Here is a 24,409-nt window from a genome sequence, read left to right as displayed (position 1 = left end):
GTCTTGGCAGCCACTCCCAGTCACCAGTCTAGCTGCCGCATTCTGGATTAATTGCAGTTTCCAGGTCACCTTCAAAGGTAGCCCCATGCAGAGCGCATTGCAGTAGTCCAAGTGGGAGATAACCAGAGCATGCACCACTCTGGCGAGACAGTCTGCGCGCAGGGAGGGTCTCAGCCTGCGTACCGGATGGAGCTGTTAGACAGCTGCCCTGGACACAGAATTGACCTTCGCATCCAGGAAATGTACACAAACACTGCTCTGCTCCCAGAAGATCTGGAGATGGCTAGCAACTTAGGGCTCATTCGCATGTCTGCTTGTTTCATGCCTAGAAAACACAGGTCTAAGTAGCATTGCTGCTCTTTAGCACTAAATCAGAACAAATGACAATTCATGGAAAACTCAATTGACCTTTGTTGCAATTCCTCGCTAAACTGCGGATATTCCCAGGGCAAAGCTGCAGGGCAACCAGCGATGTGGAGAAGCCCTTAGGTGGCTTGAAAAGTAGAACATTATGCATTCAGGGGGTTAGACTAGAAGATTACTGGGGTCCTGTGCAACTCTACCATTCTACAATTCTATTCTTTATATTATTTACTGAATTTGCATGCCCAGCTGCAGACCCCTCGCCCCCGGGAGCCTAGGCCCAGATAAACAAGACACAACACAGTAGTTACGGGATTAAAATTAGGCCACAACTTTATTAAATTTCAGATGTGGGAAACCTTGGCTTAGGCCTTGGGTGGGTATCCCTCTCTGCCTCCAAAGAACGCTGAGTCTGGGAAGTTGTGGGACAGCAATGAGTGCTCAGAGGGAGAAGACTGGGGGGGGGGCTGAAGAAGCAATAGGGTTTAGTGAGCAGGAAGAGTCTGCGGCAGAGATCAGTGCAGAAGCAGAAGCAGAAGCTGGCGCAGGCATGTGGAAGGAGACAAGTCAAGAGACAGGGAGGATTCTGGCTGGTGAAGCATCCTGAGTGTCTCCCCCTCCTGCTGCAACAAGCTCCCCCCATCCACGCCCCAGTCTCCCAGGACCAGCAGAGGCATGAAGAGGGTGGCGGAGAAGTTAGCTTCACGCAGGCGCAGTCTCAGATTGCTTGGGGGAAACTTTAGAGAGGAGGGGAACTGGGCAGCTCTGGGGAAGCAGGGACCTTCAGTCTCAGCAACTGCTTCATGGGGGCAAGACCTGCTGGAGATCAGTTGCTGTGCTCATCAGGCCTGGCACTCCTGTGCAGATCCTGTTTTTGCTAACAAAGAGTTAACTCCAGTGTGCTCAGTGTGATTTATTGCTGGCTCGCTCTAGCCAGAATCATAGTCCAAAACACCTGAGAGGCAAAGAAGTTGGCAAAGAGTCCACTCCGCTTTTGTTTTTTTTAAAACCCACATAGATATCGGCAATCTTTGAATCCTCTTTGACAGGCAGTGGTTGAATAATTGCCAGAATCAAATTAGCAATCTCTGAAACGCAGTGATTAATGGCCCCGTCTTAAATCCACAGCGACGGCGTTGTGTTTGAACAGCCTGTCAAGGGAAGCGGAGGTCAGGCTGAGCAGAAGCAGGACTGTCATGTGTGGAGATGTCTTCTGATCGCTCTGGGTGCTGTTATCAATTATTTCCCCATTAAAGAACAAAGCTCCTTTAACATCCCCACACCCCCGCTATGCTCAGGCAGCATCTCAAAGGATCTTGCCATCGTTTAATGGCTTGAGGCTAATTAAGCATTAGTCACATTAAAAAACTAATTGGCCAGATGCTCTGGCGCATGCAAATCAGCAGGCGCAAGTGGCGCAGCTCTCCTTGGGCTGTACCATGAAAGCAATGGGTTTAAATGCTCCACCAAGTTTTATTGTTTTTTAAAAAAACAAAAACAAAAACAAAAAAACCACTTCTGCCTCTTAGAAAGCTAGCAGGTCAGGAATGTAGGAAGTCAGACCATTAGTCTATTTTGCCTGGTGTTATTTCCTAAACTGGGTGGCAGCAGCTCTCCAGAGTTTCAGACTGGGCTCTCTCCTAGTCCTACCTAAGGTAAAGGTAAAGGGACCCCTGACCATTAGGTCCAGTCGTGACCAACTCTGGGGTTGTGGCGCTCATCTTGCTTTATTGGCCGAGGGAGCCGGCGTACAGCTTCCGGGTCATGTGGCCAGCATGACTAAGCCGCTTCTGGCGAACCAGAGCAGCGCACGGAAACGCCATTTACCTTCCCGCCGGAGCGGTACCTATTTATCTACTTGCACTTTGACGTCCCTTCGAACTGCTAGGTTGGCAGGGGCAGGGACTGAACAACAGGAGCTCACCCCGTCGGGGGGATTCGAACCGCCGACCTTCTGATCGGCAAGTCCTAGGCTCTGTAGTTTAACCCACAGCACCACCCGATCTGCAGATTGAACCTTGCACCTTCTACATGCAAGACAAATGTTCTGCCGCTAAGCTATGGACCTTCCCCAAGCAGCCTGAACTATTTTAAAAGAATTTATTGAAATAACCCCACTACTGATTAGGGCAGAAATGAGATGCAACAGACGTGCATTTTATGGAATGTGAATCATGTGGACAGAAAATAGCCTGAGTCTTTTCTGGACTTTAAACAATGCTGAGCCCCTTCTTTCCTCAGTTCCCCACCCATCTGCCATTTTCCTTACTCTTCATTCTCCAGACATCCTTCTTTCCAGTTCCTCTTTCTCACTCCATCTTCTGCCCTGTGCCCTTCCGTTACACCTGAGGGGGCCCCATCACTTAGATTCCCTCTGTGAGGCTCTAATACCAAGCAAACTGACAACTTTCCCTTCCCTCATAGTAACTGGACTGCAATGGTTCCCTGTAAACTGAGCATTCCTGATACAATCAGCCAATCAGCGTCTCATACACAAAACTTCACAGCCACGAGAGCGGTGCAATACGTATTGCCTTGTGTCATTTACTAGGGCTGTGCAACCGAAGCCCAGATATCAAACCAAAATCGCCCAACACAGAATCTCCTTCTTTAAACCCCAATTAAACATAAGGGCTGAGCTCCAAATGGATCACATCAGAGTGTGCACAGTCCTATCATTCATTCATTCTCCTGTCAATCTTTTTTCATAATCTTTCCCGTCTGGGTCTGCACTAAATAAGGACATTTTGTGGTTGAACCTCCCATTTCCCTTTTTTTCTAGATTGTGGTTCGTCGTGGTATAGCTTCACCAGAGCTTCTCTGTTTCGCTGCATCTTCTGCCTCCTCCCCAATACAGGCATACCTCATGTTACGTTTGTTTCATGTTAGGTTCTTTCAGGTTACGTCCCGCGGCGACCCGGAAGTACCGGAAAGGTTACTCCCAGGTTTCGCCGCTCACGCATGCACAGAAGCACTAAATCGTGCTTCGCGCATGCTCACAAGCGCCAAATCGCACCACGCACCTGTGCAGATATGGCGCTTCAGGTTGCGCTCTTTTCATGTTGCGAACAGGCCTCCAGAATGGATCCCATTCACAACCAGAGGTACCACTGTACAAGCATACAGAGGCTCTTACACGTAAGAAAGAGATCTTTCTTCAGTCAAGGAGCAGGACAGGCTTGGCAGCAGACACAGAGCCCTGGAGGAGTCATGATTCAGGAGTTCAGGAATCAGGCAAGACGCTGAAGACTAGATGGAAGCAACAAAGATGTCCCAACAGCTTCCACGCCATGCCTGCCAAGCTTTTAAAGATGAGACACAGTGTGCTCACTTATTAATTTTTTATTTATGTGTTGCATTAATATCCCACCTTTTCCTCCAAGGTTCTCTTCCTCCTCATTTAATCCCCACCACAACCCTGTGAGGTAGGTCAGGCTGAGAGGCAAGGACTGGCCGAAGGTCACCCAGTGAACTTTGTGTCTGAGTGGGGATTTGAACCCTGGTCAAATCCCAGGCTCCTGGACTGACGGTCTCGCCACTACACCAAACGGGCACTCACTTCCCTGCTACGTCATAGGGAGATTTGTGTGGAGCTCCCAAACTTGAAACCTGGAGGTGTGTGCTGTGCTTGGATGTTTTTGTCTGGCCTGACATTCAACAGGCCAGGAGATGGAAGCTGTGCATCTTTTTCCAATTGGAAGATGCAGGGCAGACAATAGAAAGTGCCTTTTCGATAAAAGAGTAATCTGGGATGCAAGCAAAGCGGTCATGAGAGGTTTCTTGATACAACAAAATGCAATAAAGAAGAAAAGCCAAAATGAGAAAAAAGATAAGATTCTAGAAAAAATTAAAGAAGGAGAAAAGAAATTGAGATCCAAACCAAAGTCTCAAGAGATCCTGAGAGAAATTAAATTATATCAAATTCAATATATGGAACTGATGAACCAAGAAATAGAATGGAAAATTAAACAAATGAGACAGAAAACGTTTGAATCTGCTGATAAATGTGGGAAATTCTTGGCTTGGCAATTGAAGAAGAGACAAAAATTAAATACAGTGACAAATTTAGAAGTGGATGGAAAGAACATTAACAATCCAACTGAAATCAGAAGCTGCTTCCAGAGATACTTTAAACAATTATACGCACAAGGGCCGGAAAAAGAGATTGACATAGAACAATTTTTGAAGAAAAATGGGATGAAGGAAATTTCATGTCAAGATAAAGTGATTCTGAATCAGAAAATAACTGAACAAGAAATAGAAGAGGCCATTCAAAACACGAAACTAGGCAAATCTCCGGGACCTGATGGATTGACGTCTAAATACTACAAGGCTTTAAAAGAATGGCTAATACAACCACTGAAGGAAGTATGTAATGAAATTCTTGAGGGGAAAAAAGCACCCGATATGTGGAAAGAGGCTTACATCACGCTTATACCGAAGACAGAGACTGAAAAGACTCAACTGAAGAACTACCGCCCAATATCTTTATTAAATGTGGATTACAAAATTTTTGCTGACATTTTAGCTAAGAGATTGAAAAAAGTTCTGATGGGGGAGATTCATGGGGACCAAGCGGGCTTTCTCCCGAGAAGACATTTATCAGATAATGTAAGGAATATAATAGACATTTTGGAAATGTTAGAAGTTAATATAAATACAAAAGCTGTTCTGATATTTGTGGACGCGGAGAAAGCCTTTGACAATATTTCTTGGACCTTTATGAAGAAGAATCTCCATGGGATGGGGGTAGGCCAAGGTTTTGAAAATGGTATAGGCGCAATTTATTCTGAACAAAAAGCAAAGCTAATTGTAAATAATGTTATTACAGAAGAACTTAGGATAGAAAAAGGGACATGTCAGGGGTGCCCAATTTCCCCATTACTTTTTATTTCGGTCCTGGAGGTGTTGCTGAACATGATAAGAAAAGACCAGCTGGTTAAAGGGGTTCAGGTCGGAGCGAGACATTATAAATTGAGAGCATTTGCAGATGATTTGGTACTTACATTGCAAGAGCCGGAATCCAGTACGAAAAGGGTTTTGGAATGAATTCAAGAGTTTGGTCAAGTGGCAGGATTTAAACTAAATAAATTAAAGACTAAGGTATTAGAGAAAAATCTAACAGTAAGAGAGAAAGAGAGGTTTCAGGATGAAACAGGTAAAAACTTGAACTTATTTAAAGACAATTATGAGAAATGTTGGAACCAAGTGAAAAAAGATTTAGAAATTTGGTCAAACTTGAAGCTTTCTTTGTCTGGTCGAATAGCAGCTATTAAAATGAATGTATTGCCCAGAATGTTATTTTTATTTCAAACATTACAAATTGTTGACAAGATGGAGTGTTTTAAGGGATGGCAGCGAGATATTTCTAAATTTATCTGGCAGGGCAAAAAACCCAGAATAAAATATAAGATTTTAACTGATGCAAAGGAAAGAGGGGGATTTGCCCTGCCAGACTTGAAACTTTACTATGAATCAGCAGCTTTTTGCTGGTTGAAGGATTGGCTGCTCCTTAAGAACACAGACATTTTAGATTTAGAAGGTTTTAATAATTTTTTTGGGTGGCATGCATATCTGTGGTATGACAAAGTTAAGGTTCATAAAGGCTTTAAAAATCATATTGTCAGGAAAGCATTGTACAACGTTTGGATTAGATATAAAGACCTACTGGAGAATAAAACTCCAAGGTGGCTCTCACCAATGGAGGCAAAAGCTGTGAAAAAACTTAATATGGAACGTATATGGCCGAAATATTGGGAACTTTTAGAACAGGAGGGTAGTAATTTTAAGTTGCAGAGTTTTGAGAAATTAAAGGATAAAGTGAGAGATTGGCTTCACTATTACCAAATAATGGAGGTCTATAAGATGGATAAGAAAATTGGCTTCCAGGTGGAGAAATCTAAATTGGAAACAGAATTGTTAGAGCCCAATACTAAGAATTTATCAAAAATGTATAACTTGCTGCTGAAATGGAATATGCAGGATGAAACAGTTAAATCAGCTATGATCAAGTGGGCACAAGACATTGGTCACAACATTTTGTTTGCTGACTGGGAAAGGTTGTGGACCACCGGAATGAAATTTACGGCGTGTAATGCCCTGAGAGAAAATATTATGAAAATGATCTATAGGTGGTACATGACCCCAGTCAAGCTTGCAAAAATTTACCACTTGCCAGATAACAAATGTTGGAAGTGTAAGGAAAATGAAGGTTCATTCTTTCACCTCTGGTGGACGTGCCCAAGGATAAAGGCTTTCTGGGAAATGATATATAATGAAATGAAAAAGATGTTTAAATACACTTTCCTGAAGAAACCAGAGGCCTTTCTCCTGGGTATGGTCAGCCATGTGGTGTTAAAGAAAGGTAGAACTCTGTTTTTATATGCAACAACAGCAGCAAGGATCCTTATTGCAAAGTATTGGAAGACATCAGATCTACCCACGCTGGAAGAATGGCAGATGAAGATGGCAGACTACATGGGACTGGCAGAGATGACGGGCAGAATCCGAGACCAGGAGAAAGAGACAGTGGAAGAAGATTGGAAGAAATTCAAGGACTATCTTAACAAATATTATAAGATTAAAGAATGTTAGATTGACATGGATTTAAAAATATTGTGGTTTTCAGAGACATTAGAGTAAGAAAAGGAATGGAATTTATAAAAAATTTGGGGAAATAAGGGAATGGAGTTGCTGATGGGATAATGAAACTAGAATACAAGACGGTGAGGTATGAGGAAGTCGGGGAAATTAGGTTATGAAAATAAGTTTTAAAATTATATTTGTTGTTTTCTTTTTGTTTGTTAGTGTTTGTTTTTTATTGTAGTTGTTTGGTATTTGTATGTTTTTATTGGAAAGTTTAATAAATATTATTTTTTAAAAAAAAAAATAGAAAGTGCCTTTTCACACTGTGCATAGTTAAAAGTAAGGAATTTGCTCCTGCAAAAAGCAATAATGTTTGGGGAGAAGATTTGGAGAAAGCAGTGAGGAGCAATCATGCTATTATTATATTAAACCTTAATCGTTGTCATCATTAAAACAATTAGCAAATTTGAAATGTTTTCTGGGAATGCTGACCCCACAGAACGCTAAAAAAGGTATGTAAGATAATAAGGGGTTATGATAATCATTAGGAATTAATGACCTGCGTTGCTGAATTCTGCAGGTGAATAATTAAAGTCTTGGAAACTATGTGACCTAGATATCCATGATGCAAGGAAGAGTTTGTTTGCTGCTTATTGCAGCCTGCTCATGTCTTTTTCTGGACGAATGCCCATGGCTTCAATTAGGTAGTGATATAAAGGTAAATGGACCCCTGACCATTAGGTCCAGTCGTGGTCAGCGGTTCAAATCCCCACGATGGGGTGAGCTCCCATTGCTCAGTCCCTGCTCCTTCCAACCTAGCAGTTCAAAAGCATGTCAAAGTGCAAGTAGATAAATAGGTACCGATCTGGCGGGAAGGTAAACGGCGTTTCCGTGCTCTGCTGTGGTTCGCCAGAAGCGGCTTAGTCATGTTGGCCACATGACCCGGAAGCTGTACGCCGGCTCCCTCGGCCAACAATGTGAGATGAGTGCCACAACACCAGAGTCGGCCATGACTGGACCTAATGGTCAGGGGTCCCTTTACCTTTACCTTTACCTTTACCTGGTTTGCACTTTTCAAAACTGTAAACATGCCAAAACGTAGCGGTCCTTCAAAATCCGCCCATCGCCGAATATTCAGTGCAGTTTTTCAGTCCAAAAATACAGTGTACATTCAAAGGCACATATTGGTGAAGATAACCCAGGAAAATGCATTGCATATGGGGGGAATTCCTTTGCGAAAATGAGTGTGCATTTGGCAATATTGCATGCGAGGGTGTGTTGATCTTAGGAGAAATTTGCACCCATATGACGGTGAGTTTTCAGGATGAGGTCTCTACACACACACACCCCGCAAACGGATGTGGAAATGTGGAGAATTCCCTAGGGGAGTCCCCAGCTTGCTGGCACTGTGTCCTCTCACAGCAGGCTCCCTGCGGCCTCTTGAATTCCATCTCTGTGCCCCGGGCAGCGACGGTAGCAGTCAGGTGGCGGCGGCTGTGTGGGTGGCGTGTGGGTAACTGAAAGCGGCAGCTGTAGCAGCAGCAGGAGAAGGAGGAGGAGGAGACAGTAGCAGCCACAACTCGAGCTGAACTTCTTGAGAGTGCACTGGCTGAAGCAGGCAGGACGGGGGGAAAAGGAAGGAGGGCGCAACTTGGAGATCAGGTATGGGGGGGGGAATGGGGAGCCGTGGAGAGGCAGAATATTTCCCCCCTGGAACTTTTGTAGGCTGTCTAAGCTTGCAGTGAGTGTGTGTGTGTGTGTGTGTGTGTGTCCGAGGAAAGAAATAGGGTGTATACAGTCCTCGTCTTGGTCGTAGAATCATAGAATTGTAAAGTTGGAAGGGACCCCGAGGGTCATCTAGTCCAACCCACTTCAATGCAGGAATCTTTTGCCCAACGTGGGGCTCGACCACAACCCTGCGCTTAAGAGTCTCGTGCTCTACCGACCAAGCTATCAATCACAGAGTAGACCTGTGGATGTTGTTGTTGTTGTTTAGTCGTTTAGTCGTGTCCGCCTCTTCGTGACCCCATGGACCAGAGCAAGCCAGGCACTCCTGTCTTCCACTGCCTCCCGCAGTTTGGTCAAACTTATGCTGGTAGCTTCGAGAACACTGTCCAACCATCTCAGCCTCTGTCGTCCCCTTCTCCTTGTGCCCTCCGTCTTTCCCAACATCAGGGGCTTTTCCAGGGAGTCTTCTCTTCCCATGAGGTGGCCAAAGTATTGGAGCCTCAGCTTCAGGATCTGTCCTTCCAGTGAGCACTCAGGGCTGATTTCCTTCAGAATGGATCGGTTTGATCTTCTTGCAGTCCATGGGACTCTCAAGAGTCTCCTCCAGCACCATAATTCAAAAGCCTCAATTCTTCGGCGATCAGCCTTCTTTATGGTCCAGCTCTCACTTCCGTGGATGTTATTAGACGTGACTAACTTAGGTTCATTCATCTTACTGGGTCTACTCGGAGTATAACTTGGTTGGCTGTAACCCACACTTCCTCCCTGCCAACCCCTTGACAGCATTTTGTCACTTTTAAACATCCATTTCTGCTGTCTCTTTTCACAGCGACGAAAAGCAAGGGGTTGTTTCAGCTCCACACCTGGAAAGGTGTCCCCCCCCCTTTCAGGTTACAAACCTTAGTGAAAGGCTGGGCTGAGTGGGGTGGTGATCCCTCTTTATCAACTGGCAAGCCTATTCTGTGCCTGCCCTCGGCTGCCAGGCCTCGCAAGGCCAGATCTCGAATGGCAAAGGCTTTCCTCTTTCTGTAAGTGGTTTTCTTGCCCAGGGCCGAAGCAGCAACTTGCCAGCACTGCACAGTTATTTGAGGCTCAGGAGTGAGCTGGGGTTGCCAACTTTTAGGCCGGTCCCTCTGCCCTTTCAACAGCAGTTTGACGGGCAGGTGGCTAATGTCGGCTCTGTGCCATGGGAAGAAAGCGCCAGCAGCAGAACTCTGTGAAAAGGAACAGGAGCAGATCACATGGCGAGAAGTTGGAAATGTTATGTTGGATGTGCAATCTCTGGGCCTTTAGTTGACACCAGGCATGGGGAAATCGGTCAATTTCAGATCTGTTTCTCATTTTTCCAGTCTCAGATTCAGCTCTCCACATCTCCACACCAGTTTGCCAGTTGTTTTTTTATATATATAATTTTTTATTAACAGTTTCCACATAACAGTATATCATAACATATCATATTCATTATTTCCCCCCTCCCCCCATTCCCCATCAAACCCCTCCTACCCCCCCCCCCCAAGACTTCCCTCAGCTCCTCCTCTCTGATTTCTCAACACACGTCACTCTCTGCATATTATAAAATTATTTCAGTCCTTATATTATCTATCTACCATGTTGCCAAACACTAAATTTGTGTATGTTGATTCAAAACCTGCCAAGGAGTCCAATTCATTTCATTGTCTTTTTAAGTACTTTGTAAAAAGTTCCCAGTCTTCTTTAAAGTCACAGTTGTTGTTTTTTTACCCCCATGAGAATTCATCAGCATTTAAGTGTGGATTTCTCCTAACATGCCCATTTTTCCTATGTGATTTTTGCCTAATTTATGGATTTCAGGCAAAGCAGTTTCCTTAATCTGTCGTTTTCACAGATATATGCATTCCACACTCCCCCCCCCCCCAATATTTGCACCTTTGCACACATCACTTGACTGAAGAACTGCGTTGCAAAATCCGGCGGTGTTTAGGTTTACGCATTGTTTCCAACAGTGCAAATTAAACCAGCTGACCTTTAACTACAAACTGAATCATGTTTCTCCCCTATCTCTAGTTACGACTCTGTAGATGGTCCTTCTGTATTCAGTGTGTAAGTTGGGGAATCTGGACGTGGAAGTCAGGATAGTGTCATTTGTTGTGTCTGTGTTAGAACGATGCTTGTGTAACTCATGGGAAGTTGCCGTTGTGTAAATGCCAGAGGGAGCAATGGCAGTCAATTAGGAAGTGAGCTGCTGATGTGGGAAGTTTTTAATGTGTGACATTTTAATGTATTTTTAATCTTTGTTGGAAGCTGCCCAGAATGGCTGGGGAGACCCAGCCAGATGGGCGGGGTACAAATAATAAATTGTTGTTGCTGTTTAGTCGTGTCCGACTCTTCGTCACCCCATGGACCAGAGCATGCCAGGCACTCCTGTCTTCCACTGCCTCCCGCAGTTTGGTCAAACTCATGCTGGTAGCTTCGAGAACACTGTCCAACCATCTCATCCTCCATCGTCCCCTTCTCCTTGTGCCCTCCATCTTTCCCAACATCAGGGTCTTTTCCAGGGAGTCTTCTCTTCTCATGAGGTGGCCAAAGTATTGGAGCCTCAGCTTCAGGATCTGTCCTTCCAGTGAGCACTCAGGGCTGATTTCCTTCAGAATGGATAGGTTTATTATTATTATTATTATTATTATTATTATTATTATTATTATTATTAGTCAGCTGAGCCATGGATTGCTCAGTCTGCTCTCCAGTGTGGGAGGGCTGCTTCAAGGTTATTTCTCATTAAACCAGACCTTGAACGGACTATCTTTTGACAGCCCTTCAAGATCAAAAACTGGCCTTTGCAAAGTAGGAGACCAGCTCACCATCTCAAAAGGACGTCTAGAGAAACAACTGGTGGCAAAAAAGAACAACAACAACCTGTTGACTTTTTGATCTTATTGGTGGGATACCCTTCCTCGAAGAGATCCGTTTTGCACCTTGCTCGATGCTGCCTGCTAAGCAATTTTTTGTTTGGAAAAGCAAAAGGCCTGGAAACGATGCCTTATGAGGAACGGCTAAGGGAGCTGGGCATGTTTAGCCTGGAGAAGAGGAGGTTAAGGGGTGATATGATAGCCATGTTCAAATATATAAAAGGATGTCACATAGAGGAGGGAGAAAGGTTGTTTTCTGCTGCTCCAGAGAAGCGGACACGGAGCAATGGTTCCAAACTACAAGAAAGAAGATTCCACCTAACATTAGGAAGAACTTCCTGACAGTAAGAGCTGTTCGACAGTGGAATTTGCTGCCAAGGAGTGTGGTGGAGTCTCCTTCTTTGGAGGTCTTTAAGCAGAGGCTTGACAACCATATGTCAGGAGTGCTCTGATGGTGTTTCCTGCTTGGCAGGGGGTTGGACTCGATGGCCCTTGTGGTCTCTTCCAACTCTATGATTCTATGATTCTATGATTCTATGATTCTATGATCTGAAAGTACAGGCCAATTTAGGACTTCTGAATTCCGGGTGTGTTCTTGGTAGGGATGGAGAATAAATTTGATTTGGTTCACATGTAAAGGTGAAGCTGCCTAATTCAAAATACCACTTGAAGCAAAACACAACCTCCTTTGAAATCCACACTTTTCTGAATTTTGTAATTCGGCCAAGCATTGTGTGAACAAGTGCATCTACAGGGCGATTCATAATGAAGTATACAGCTTCCATTTATAGTGTGTTGAAACTGTATATTTCATTATGAATACCCTGTATTAGGATAAAATGTGCGTATAGATGTTAATGAAAAAAGTAGCACACAGAAAAGCATTATATATGGGAAAATTGATTTGCAGAAATGTGTGTGTTGGACGAAATTGCATGCAAACTATATGCATTAGGGGAAATCCTCGTGAAAATGCTGATGAATTTTCATGTTGACTTCTTTTTACTGCAAACTGATCTGGAAATGTGGCCTTACTGATGTTTTGAACGAAAAGCAGAGAGAAAGCAAAACTGACAGATTTGTCTGTCCACGTTTCTGGGACTGCTGCTTTTATTGTTTCACCGTGTTGATTTATGCTTGTTGTTGTTGTTTTATCAATTTTCATATTGATCTATGACCCCCTTGAACATTCGGTTTCGAGTGGAAAGACAGCTCTGTAAACATTTCCAGTAAACAAACTGTAAAATGTCTAGGTGAGGTTTTGTAGGTATGAATTGTTGGGGAGGAAATAGAAAATAAGGTAAAGGTAAAGGGACCCCTGACCATTAGGTCCAGTCGTGACCAACTCTGGGGTTGCGGCACTCATCTCGCTTTACTGGCCGAGGGAGCCGGCGTACAGCTTCCGGGTCATGTGGCCAGCATAACTAAGCCGCTTCTGGCAAACCAGAGCAGCGCACGGAAACGCTGTTTGCCTTCCCGCCAGAGCGGTACCTATTTATCTACTTGCACTTTGATGTGCTTTCGAACTGCTAGGTTGGCAGGAGCAGGGACCTAGCAACGGGAGCTCACCCCGTCGCAGGGATTCGAACCGCCGACCTTCTGATCGGCAAGTCCTAGGCTCTGTGGTTTAACCCACAGCACCACCCGCGTCCAAGAAAATAGGACCCCGCCTTATACTGAGTCAGGCCGTTGGGGTCCTTGTAGCTCAGTGGCTTTCCAGAGTTTTGGACTGAAGCTCTTTTTAGCCTGGGAGATGCCAGGGACTGAACCTGTGACATTATGCATGTGAAGATGATTCTCTGTGGCTCTTCCCTCATTCTCCAACATTCTGATTCTGGTGGCCTAATTCTGAGGGGCACCTGAGTTGGCACAGGAGCACTGCTTCCTTTAAGACCTACGAGATGGGCTGGCTCCCAGCACCTCGAATTAAGTGTGACAGTTAGGTGGCAGAAAGTTGAGAGAATGTCAGTGTGTGGTTGGAGCAGGAAACTTACAGGCGGAGAGTCAGCCATTCCAGGAAACAGAGCTGTTTGAATGAGAAACCTACAGACACAAAAAAAACCCCTGAATGTTTAATGCCTTTGTTCGCCCCACAGTGCTTTGTTTTTTCCTGGGTGTACTCAGCTGTACGCAGTACTGGGCAGGGACACCAACTGGTGCAGGCTGAGGGGTCTTCAGCCCCCCCAAAAAATTCAGGGCGGGGGCTGGGCTCCCCCAAAACCCTGTGGCCTGCTCCACCGCCTTCTCCCCATCATGTCGCGCAGGGAGGAGGAAGCCAAGTGCAGAGACCAGTTCCGCGCTCCCCATTACCCATCCAGCATGCCAGCACTGGCATCGTGCGCTAGGTGGGGGGCGGGACATGATGAGCGGTTGGAGAATGGATGGCGGCTAACAGATTGAGGTTGAATCCTGACAAGACAGAAGTACTGTTTTGGGGGGACAGGAGGTGGGTGGGTGTGGAGGACTCCCTGGTGGCTGTTCTTAACCTGAAACTGTTCTTAACCTGAAACTGTTCTTAACCTGAAGCACCACTTTAGCTAATGGGGCTTCCTGCTGCTGCCGCATTGCCAGAACACGATTTCTATTCTCATCCTGAAGCAAAGTTATTAACCCGGGGTACTATTTCTGGGATAGCGGACTCTGTAACCTGAAGCGTATGTAACCCGAGGTACCACTATACATGCAAAATGTATGCATTGGAGCTCTAAGTGTCGTCTATGTTCATTCCATACACTCACGGAATCAATCCTTCAGTGTGGTGGCTCCTCCCCTTTGGAACTCCCTGCCCATTGATGAAATTAATACAGTGGTACCTCTGGTTATGTACTTAATTTGTTCCGGAGGTCCGTTCTTAATCTGAAACTGTTCTTAACTTGAAGCACGACTTTAGCTAATGGGGCCTCCCGCTGCCGCCGCGTGATTTATGTTCTCATCCTGAAGCAAAGTTATTAACCCAGGGTACTATTTCTGGGTTAGCGGAGTCTGTAACCTGAAGTGTCTGTAACCCGAGGTACCACTGTAATAATAACAATAATTTTATTATTCATATGCCGTCCATCTGACTGGGTTGCCCCAGCCACTCTGGGCAGCTTCCAACAAAATATTAAAACACAAAATAGGCAACTGCCTTTGCGGTATTGTGTTTGGAATCTGCCAGAAACTTTTTTGTTGAGGCGGGTCTACCCAGCCATGTAATTATAAGCTGCCACAACCATAATAAGATAACCCACCCACCTCTGCTGCAACCCCAGATACAGTGGTACTTCGGGTTAAGTACTTAATTCATTCTGGAGGTCCATTCTTAACCTGAAACTGTTCTTAACCTGAAGCACCACTTAAGCTAATGGGGCCTCCTGCTGCCGTTCCGCCGCCGGAGCATGATTTCTGTTCACATCCTGAAGCAAAGTTCTTAACCTGAGGTAATATTTCTGGGTTAACGGAGTCTGCAGCCTGAAGCATATTTAACCTGAAGCGCATGTAACCTGAAGCGTATGTAACCCAAGGTACCACTGTATTATGACTGGGAGACCTGATTGGACTCTCATTCATTCTTCCCTGCATCTGTTTATTTTAATATTGAATTTCAGTTGGATGGGCTTTATTGGTTTAGTAGCTGATTGTTGCTTAATTTTTTTTGTGTGTTCCCTCATACAGTATGCTGCTTGGAGAAATGTTTTTATTAGGCAGCTAATAAAGGGATTGAATAAATGAATCATTTTGGAATGAAAGCAAATTAACCGGGCTCCAATTGTTGCTGCCCTGCTCCTGCACACCAAATGCGCACCTACTAGTATTTCTTTCTGTGCAGATAGTTCAGAGACACCACAAGCTTCCAGGACTCTCTCTTCATGGGGGAAATGACCCTGTAAATGGCTTCCATGAAACTTCAGGAAAATGAAGCCTGATCTCAGGAACCAGAGTCAGGCACGATCAGCGAGAAAATACAGACGTACCTCAGCTCCCAAACGCCTTGGGAGTCAAACGTTCAGGCTCTCAAATGATCGAAAACCAGAAATGAGTGTTCCAGTTTTCGAACATCCTTTTGGAAGCCAAACATCCGACATGGCTTCTGATGGAAGCTCCTGAAGCCAATCAGAAGCCACGTTTTGGTTTCCGAACATTTCGGAAGTCGAACGGACTTCCGTAATGGATCCCGTTCGACTTCTGAGGTACGACTGTACCCAGTGTAGGTGAAGTTAACTCTTTATTCGAAGAAACCAAAACAGCACAGGCCTAGTGATGACAGCAACTCTTCCCATTAGGTCTTCCCCAATGAGGCAATTGTGGGGACTGAATCATAGCTGTCAACCTTCCCTTTTTTTGCGGGAAATTCCCTTATTCCAGCGCCGTTTCCCGCTGCTTCCTGCTGCTATCCCGGATTGTTAGATATCCCATAGACTGTCCCCGGGACAGGTGAGGCTGCTGATTCCTTATTTTCAAGGCTGCTGATCCCTTATTTGCAAATCTGAAAGTTGACAGCTATGGGCTAAATGTCCCCACCGCTCCCTAAGATTCCTCCTCTCCCTGGGTCATTCCCAAACAAATAGAATTCAAATAAAATCTGTGGCACTCTGGGGCTGACTGCTTGGCCCAATGCCATCTTGACCAGAAGCCAAATGTTGAGGGTTTTTTTAGGATTTAACCCCAGGAAATAAACTGCCACAGGCGCTGGATTAAACCGACAGGCAGGCCGGATACTCCCAAACAATCTCAGGCTCCTTCATCAATTTTTTCATTGCTCTTCTCTCTTCACTCCTCTACGTTTTCTGGGAGACTAGTGGTGAGGCAAATTGGTTACAGCAAGAGGGAGAGACTCCCTGGCTCAGGGGTCAGCAAGGGGTCGGTTCCCTCCGTGGGCCAGATCGTGCACGCACATGAGTGTGTGTGGCCGCAATTTCCAGCATCTGCGCCTGTGCAAACACGCTTTTCTGCATCTGAGCATGCTCAGACGCTCCAGCACCATGGAAGCGAGTCCCCACACTGTGCTGCTCTGGTTTAGCGCAGTGTACGGGGACTCGTTGAGCGGGCGGCTCAGTTCGGGGGTGGCTCGGGGCCAGTTAAACAACCTCTGTGGGCTGCTTATGGCCCATGGGCCTTAGGTTGCCTACCCCTGCCCTGGCTTCTTCAGCAACCTGTCTCATCCCTGTCTCCTGGCCCCCTTCCTCTCCTGCCACTGATTCTGGACTGCTCTCTGCCCCAGCCTCTCCCTGCTCACTAAACCCCGTTGCCTCTTCAACTTCCAACATCTCCTCCTCCCCATCTGCCCCCTCTTCTCCCTTGAACTGCCATCCCATCACCAATCCCCTGGCTCTGAGCCTTCTTCCCCTGGGGGTTCCCTTGGGGTTCCCCAGCTGGTACCTCTCACTATTCCTCTGCATCCAGCCAGTCCATGACATCTGATCGTTTAGTCACTGGCTCTCCAGTAGACTCTAAGCAAGGAGTGCAGAATACAAAAGAGGTAATGTTAGATGCCAAGTGTGCCATTAGATACCTTTGGTCCTCTCTGTGTGGCTGGTGTGGGTGTTTAATTAAAGGATGGACAGCTCGTTTTCCAGACCAGTTTCACCCGGAGGTGGGAAGAGCTGGCAGAAGTTGCACAATTTGAAGGCAGAGAAATTTATTATTATTATTATTATTATTATTATTATTATTATTATTATTATTTCTTATTTATACCCTGCCCATCTGGCTGAGTTTCCCCAGTCACTCTGGGTGGCTCCCAATCAAGTATTAAAAACAATACAGCATTAAATATTAAAAACTTCCCTGAACAGGGCTGCCTTCAGATGTCTTTTAAAAATAGGATAGCTACTTATTTCCTTCATATCTGAAGGGAGGGCATTCCACAGGGCGGGTGCCACTACCGAGAAGGCCCTCTGTCTGGTTCCCTGTAATCTTACTTCTCGCAATGAGGGAACTGCCAAAAGGCCCTCGGCACTGGATTTCAGTGTCTGGGCAGAAAGATGGGGGTGGAGACCCGCCTTCAGGTATACAGGACCGAGGCCGTTTATGGCTTTAAAGGTCAGCACCAACACTTTGCTTGGAAACGTACTGAGAGCCAGTGTAAGTCTTTCAAGACCGGTGTTATATGGTCTCGGCAGCCACTCCCAGTCACCAGTCTAGCTGCCGCATTCTGGATTAATTGCAGTTTCCGGGTCACCTTCAAAGGTAGCCCCACGTAGAGCGCATTAGTCTATTTGCAATAGTCTATTTGCAAACGTGCAGCATCTTAACTCATCTTTTCCACAACTCCCCTAATATGAGGACTTTCTGCACTTAATTGAGCCATTGGAGAAATTCATTTGGTTCACCTTTCCGATGCAAACCTGCAAAATTCACTCTTCTCAACGCGAATCGAAACACAGCTCTCCTGAAGCCGCACTTTCTCTGAATTTTGCAATGCAGTTATCCAGCCAAAGAATGGATTAAAAAAAGTTCTTATTTGTGAAAAGTATGTTCAAAAAGGCAGTTGGTATTGGTGAAAATAATGATGCGCAGAAATGCATTGGGTTTCAGGGAAATCGCTTGCAAAATAAGCGAATGCTAGGCAAAATTGCATGGGAAAATGTGCACATTGGAAAGAACACATTCTCAAATGCACAGGAGTTTTCACACAGACTTTTTATGAACAAATTTGTAGTCTCATGCAGCACTGGGATGAACTTGCCTACTAAGGAGTTGTTGTTGTTTAGTTGTTTAGTCGTGTCCGACTCTTCGTGACCCCATGGACCAGAGCACGCCAGGCACTTCTGTCTTCCACTGCCTCCCGCAGTTTGGTCAGACTCATGTTTGTAGCTTCGAGAACACTGTCCAACCATCTCATCCTCTGTCGTCCCCTTCTCCTTGTGCCCTCAATCCTTTCCAATGTCAGGGTTTTTTCCAGGGAGTCTTCTCTTCTCATGAGGTGGCCAAAGTATTGGGGCCTCAGCTTCAGGATCTGTCCTTCCAGTGCGCACTCAGGGCTGATTTCCTTCAGAATGGATAGGTTTGATCTTCTTGCAGTCCATGGGACTCTTAAGAGTCTCCTCCCAGTAGCCCAATGGGTTAGTGGATCAGGATCCCTGCATTGGGGCTAGATCACCCTGACAGTCCCTTCCAGTTCTACAATTCTGTGATTATAAATTGGGTTAGGATTGCAGCCTTGTTTGTTTTTGATGGCTTTTCCCCGGCTTGCTTGCATGATAGACAGGTCGGCAGGCAGGCAATTGCAGCCAGGCAGTTTCCCAGACTGCCCCGATCACTGTGTCATTCTGGAACATTCCAGAAGAAAATGGGACCTCCTCCACAAACACACACAGTTGGTCACCTTTTGCTCTTGTCCCCAAAGCATGCAGTGCCCTAGGCATTCTAGGAAAATAAAATAAGATCAGTTGCTTTCACTAGAGAAAGGTGAGCTTGCTGTGAATGAGTGACAAACCGCTATGAGCAGGAGAATGGAACCGGCACCATTTATCATGCCCATTCATTCCTCAAGGCATTTTTTTCATGCTGAATTAAACCTGAATGGGCCCCTATTTGGTTCAGTTGTTCATTCACTGCAAAATAAATGCAACATCCCTGTGGCACAGAGCAGCTGCACTACTTTAACTTGGTAAAAAAGACTTGCACAGTACAATCCTATGCTGGTCTACTCAGCCATAAGCCCCATTAAGTTCAATGGGACTTGCTCCCAGGTAAAGATTGCAGCCTAAGGAAGATATATGTAAGAGTTTATTTTGGAGTCGTGTTCAATACAAAGAAAGGAGGTCTTTATGGTCGTAACTGCTGCAGTTTTGTTCCAGTGGAAAAAAAACTGATAACATCTCAAGCTAAAAGATCTTCTACTCTTTAGTATGTAGAAGGTTTGCGTTTATAGGTTGGGGGTGGGGAGGTTTTCCTCTTTTGCTCTGTCAATTCTGCCAAAACTCTGTGCAGAAAACTGACAAGGTTAAACTCGTAACAACCTGTTCATTCTTTATTGGAATTTATTTGCACTGGAGCAAACTAAGTTGGCTGAATTTGAGTCCCACTGAAATCAAGCTAAGCATGGCTGAAGCCTCATTGATTTCAGTGGGGCTGGATGAAATGAGCCTGGATGCAACCCACCATTGTTTAATTATGTGTCTATGGTGTCTCTTCTGTATTCATACCCTCTGGTGTGAAGGGTGATTCATTTCATGGGGACCAGATTCCATTTTCTCCGTACTTGGTCTTTTTTTCTTACCCCTTGCTAGGATCAAGCGGACTTGGTGGTCTCAGAGCCTTTCATTCTCATGTAGATATGGGCAGGAAGTACTACAAAACGATTCCCCCACCCCACTCACTCGGTGGTTAGGTTTTTCGGCCACAGGAACTTCACCTGTGACAATTTTGTGCCCCCTTGCAGACATGAGCAAGGCAGGGAATTCACAAAGTAAGCACCACCCTAGGTTAAATGTGGGGGAACTACTGGGATCGGAGGCACCAATTTGCCAGGGTGATTGGGAGAGCCAACGTTGCGTGTGGACCTCACACACGGGACGTCAGGACACTGGGAGGAGATGCAGGCAGAGTCAAACACAGCAGCCATACAGGAGGAGGAGGGAAGGAGCTGGCCACTGGAGTTGGGCTGCGGTCAGCTCCACGTTTCCCCTTCGCAATTTGTGGGCATTGGGGGACCCGGCCTCTACCTGGCCCCTACCCCAAAGATATATGGTGGCCCTGAAATGGCTCGTAATCTGGTGAACCGGGATTGCTTCCCCGCTCCTCCACGTGCAGCTGCTGGGTGACCTTGGGCTAGTCACACTTCTCTGAAGTCTCTTAGCCCCACTCACCTCACAGAGTGTTTGTTGTGGGGGAAGAAGGAAAAGGAGAATGTTAGCCGCTTTGAGACTCCTTTGGGTAGTGATAAAGTGGGATATCAAATCCAAACTCTTCTTCTTCTTCTTGTGAGGACTCAATGAGGAGGGGGGAACCATGTATGCCACCTTGAAGAAAAAGGTGGGATAGAAACACAATAATTAAAATAATAAATTGAGTTGGCCTTTGGCATGATGCTGCCAATGTTCTTCCCGGTCTGCCTCTGGCTCCATTGTCTCCTCACTGCTGCTTCTGCCACTCCATCAAGGATTGTGAATGCCATCCCCCTCCATGACATGGTGGTGTGGAGGTTAGAGTGCCAAACTAGGACCTGGGAGACCAGAGTTTGAATCCCAGTTCCACCATGAAGCTCACTGGGTGATCTTCGGCCAGTCACAAGGCTTTCTTGGCAGACATTCTGGGATCAAATCAGAAAGCGTGACGACTTCTGTAAATCCGGGACTGTCCCTGGAAAATAGGGACGCTTGGAGGGTCTGTGTTTGTTTTCCCTTCCGGTGAGGCTCACCCATCCAAGGTCCCACTCACTGGCTGACTTCATTTCCATCCAGTATACAGTGGTACCTTGGCTCTCAAACTTAATCTGTTCCAGAAGTCTGTTCCAAAACTAAAGCATTCCAAAGCCAAGGCACACTTTCCCATAGAAAGCAATGCAAAACGGATTAATCCGTTCCAGACTTTTAAAAACAACCACTAAAACAGCAATTTAACATGAATTTTACTATCTAACGAAATGAAAGCAAGAAACAATGTGCAGCAGTCACACAAGCAATCATTCAGTAGCTGAACCGGGTTCCACACAGTCACAAAAAAACAAAACAAAAGAGCTGCAAAAAGAAAAACGCAAAATAAATAGCAAAACCAGACAGACACTCAAAACAGAGCACGTTCAGCTTCCAAAAAATGTTCACAAACCGGAACACTTACTTCTGGGTTTGCAGTGTTCGGGTTTCAAGTTGTTTGAGTACCAAGGCACTTGAGAACCAAGGTAAAAGGTAAAGGTAAAGGGACCCCTGACCGTTAAGTCCAGTCGTGAACGACTCTCAGGTTGCGGCGCTCATCTCGCTTTACTGGCTGAGGGAGTCGGCGTTTTTTGCAGACAGCTTCCAGGTCATGTGGCCAGCATGACTAAGCTGCTTCTGGTGAAACCAGAGCAGCACACAGAAACGCCATTTACCTTCCCGCCGGAGCAGTACCTTGCACTCTACTTGCACTTTGACGTGCTTTTGAACTGCTAGGTTGGCAGGAGCAGGGACTGAGCAACGGGAGCTCACCCCATCTCGGGGATTTGAACTGCCGACCTTCCGATCAGCAAGCCCTAGGCTTTGTGTTTTAGACCACAGCGCCACCCGGCACTGTATAAATATCAAATTTAACGCATCAAATTTAAATAAGACAGCATCTTATTTAACCATGCCAGCTTCCAGCCATTCCCTTGCAGTGCCATTTTGCAAACTGCTTTGCTCCTGGTTCCTTTTCGGGGGCAGCTTGTGCCTGGCATTGACTTGTGCAGGGTTCACTGAGCAAACGCTTCCCCCTCGCCCCCCTCCTTCTCCAGCATCCAATATCCAATTTCAAGCCCTCCTGCAGCTGCCTGCTGCTTTTCACCCAGCAAAGTCAATCAGATGTCATTCCCGACCATTGCCTTGGTGACCACAGCAGCCTCCAGCGATACAGAGGAGCCGACAGCATAGCCGCTCCATGTGCCAGGGAAACTTTTGCTAACTCAGCGGGTTGCGGGACGGAGAGGGGAAATGCTGTCTGGAATGGATAAGCGACTTCTCTGTTAAATTCCCGGGCTTGCCACACACGATAAAACTATAACAGCCAAGGGAGTTGCAAGAGCCTCTCCAATAAGGTCTGCTTTCTTCTCCTTGCAGAGACCGACATGTCTCCTTTTCTCCGTATTGGATTGTCCAACTACGACAGCGGTCCCTATCTCCCTTCCCAGGGGGATGTGATCGATCCGTATTGCGCAGTGATAGTCAAGGAAGCAGTGGAGTCGGGTAAGTGCTTTATTCTTACGTTTGAGCATGCATGCGCTTAATAACAACAACAATATTTTATTTTTATATGCCGCCCATCTGACTGGGTTTCCCCAGCCACTCTGCGAGGCTTCCAGCAAAATATTAAAAACACAAGTGAAATGTCAAATGTTAAAAACATTCCCTGTACAGGGCTGCCTTCAGATGTCTTCTAAAAGTCATATAGCTGTTTATCTGCTTGACATGGTTCCCTGTACCTTCATTTCTCACAGTGAGGGAACCACCAGAAGACCTTCAGATCTGGACCTCGGTGTCCAGGCTGAACAATGGCCAATGGTCAGGGCTGGCCAACCTGTGAGGCAAGGTGAGGTGACAGCCTCAGGCGGCAGGATCCACAGGGACAGCAGATCCCAATGTAGATATTTGTGGGCCACACACAAATATTGTTCTTGATCTTCACTCACCCTTCTTCCCTGGTGGGGAAGGGGGTGCAATTTTGTGGTTTGCCTCAGGTGCCAAAATGTCTTGGGCCAGCCCTACCGGGGGAGATGCAGCCTGAGTCTATCCAGAGTGAGTTTCAAATCACACATTAACATATTGATTGATTGATTGATTGATTGATTGATTGATAACATTTGTATACCCTGCTCGCCAGCCTAAAAGCATTCCATAGCAGCTTACATATACAGTAGTCAAAACAAGACAGCCCCTGCTTGCAGGTTTACAATCTAGAGAAGCACGACACAAAAGGGGAAAGGAACAAGGAGGGCAGAGGAAAATCAAAACTCAGACACCAATTTCTAAACAGTTGGTGTTCCTACAATGGCTGACTGGCACAGTTCAGGGGCAGGAGGGATCTGGTAGAGTGAGTTCTGCTTCCCAGCTCTCCCACTGCTGGAATGGCTGTCTCAGATGAGGGAGGGAGGCCTGATGCAGTCGGTATTTTATATGTTCTTGTCCATAGCTGTCAAGCGTCCCTTATTTGGCAGGACAGTCCCTTATCCCAGGGCCATGTCCTGCTGCTGTCCCTTATTGATGATGTCCCTTACATAAGCTACTGAAGGTAATGGGGCCCTTTCTATGTCCAGCTGTCCTTTGTCAAAAACAAATTGTTGCTGGTTTTTTTGTGTTGAATATATGCTATATGGTAATTTATGGACCTAATAGGTATCTAAAGCCATGTGCACATAACAAAGTATGCATTTTATCAAAGCAATTGTTGAACTGAAATACAATTAAGAAGAAGTATATTAATAGTGAAATACAGGCGGGGCCCATTACTTACACCATAGGAGCATACACAACACAAACCACTGTTGCTGTATGTAGGTTTTATTTTACTTGTTTTTTATCTTATACAGTGGTACCTCTGGTTGCGAATGGGATCCATTCCGGAGGCCTGTTCGCAACATGAAAAGAACACAACCCGCAGTGGCGCGTCTGCGCACACGCGAGTTGCGATTCGCCACTTTTGAGAATGCGCATGATGTCATTTTGGCTGTCTCAGATGAGTGAGGGAGGCCTGATGCAGTCTGTATTTTATATGTTCTTGTCTCTCATGGTTTTATTTTCAAACTAAGATTCATATAGAATCATGGAATTCTAAGTTGGAAGGGACCTCGAGGGTCCTCTAGTCCAACTCCCTACAATGCAGAGTTGTTGTTGTTTTTAAAAAATGCCCAGTGTGGGATTCGAACCCGCCTCTCATGCTCTACCTACTGAGCTAGCCTAGCTGTTGTTGTTATATTCCCCTTAATTGTTATGTTGCCCATTCATTCATCCATCCATCCATTCATTCAATTTATATCCTGCTCTTCTTCCCAAAGGAGTCCAGAAATGGCAAACGCAGCCATGATTATTTTCAAATATTCTAACAACAGTTTTACAAAATTGTCTCATGGTTGCCAGATGCTGAGAGATGTCTTTCAGCCATCAAACAGGAATGATTTTAGATTCCTCCTCAAAGTCAATAACGAGGAAGACAGGTGTACCTCACCGGGGTGGGCGTTCCACAAATGTGGAGCCACC

The 24,409-nt window shown here is 45.8% G+C and overlaps 1 protein-coding gene across 2 annotated transcripts in view; it reads left to right on the top strand.

Moving 5' to 3' along the window:
- Positions 1 to 8,429: 8,429 nt before the first annotated feature.
- PRKCQ (protein kinase C theta) overlaps positions 8,430 to 24,409 on the top strand; it is a 58,383-nt gene continuing 42,403 nt past the window's right edge. Inside the window, exons 1-2 of one of the 2 annotated variants that reach the window (XM_079992479.1) lie at positions 8,430 to 8,610; positions 22,277 to 22,402. In XM_079992479.1, the coding sequence (XP_079848605.1) occupies positions 22,285 to 22,402 (118 nt within the window). In that variant the 5' untranslated portion in view covers positions 8,430 to 8,610; positions 22,277 to 22,284. The remainder of the gene's footprint in view (positions 8,611 to 22,276; positions 22,403 to 24,409) is intronic. The other variant, XM_079992480.1, reaches the window with a different exon arrangement.

Source organism: Podarcis cretensis, assembly GCF_951804945.1.
Source record: "Podarcis cretensis genome assembly, chromosome: 10".
NCBI classification, from domain to species: domain Eukaryota; kingdom Metazoa; phylum Chordata; class Lepidosauria; order Squamata; family Lacertidae; genus Podarcis; species Podarcis cretensis.
The sequence above is the reverse complement of the archived record's forward strand: the minus strand, read 5'-3'. Positions and strand labels throughout refer to the sequence as shown.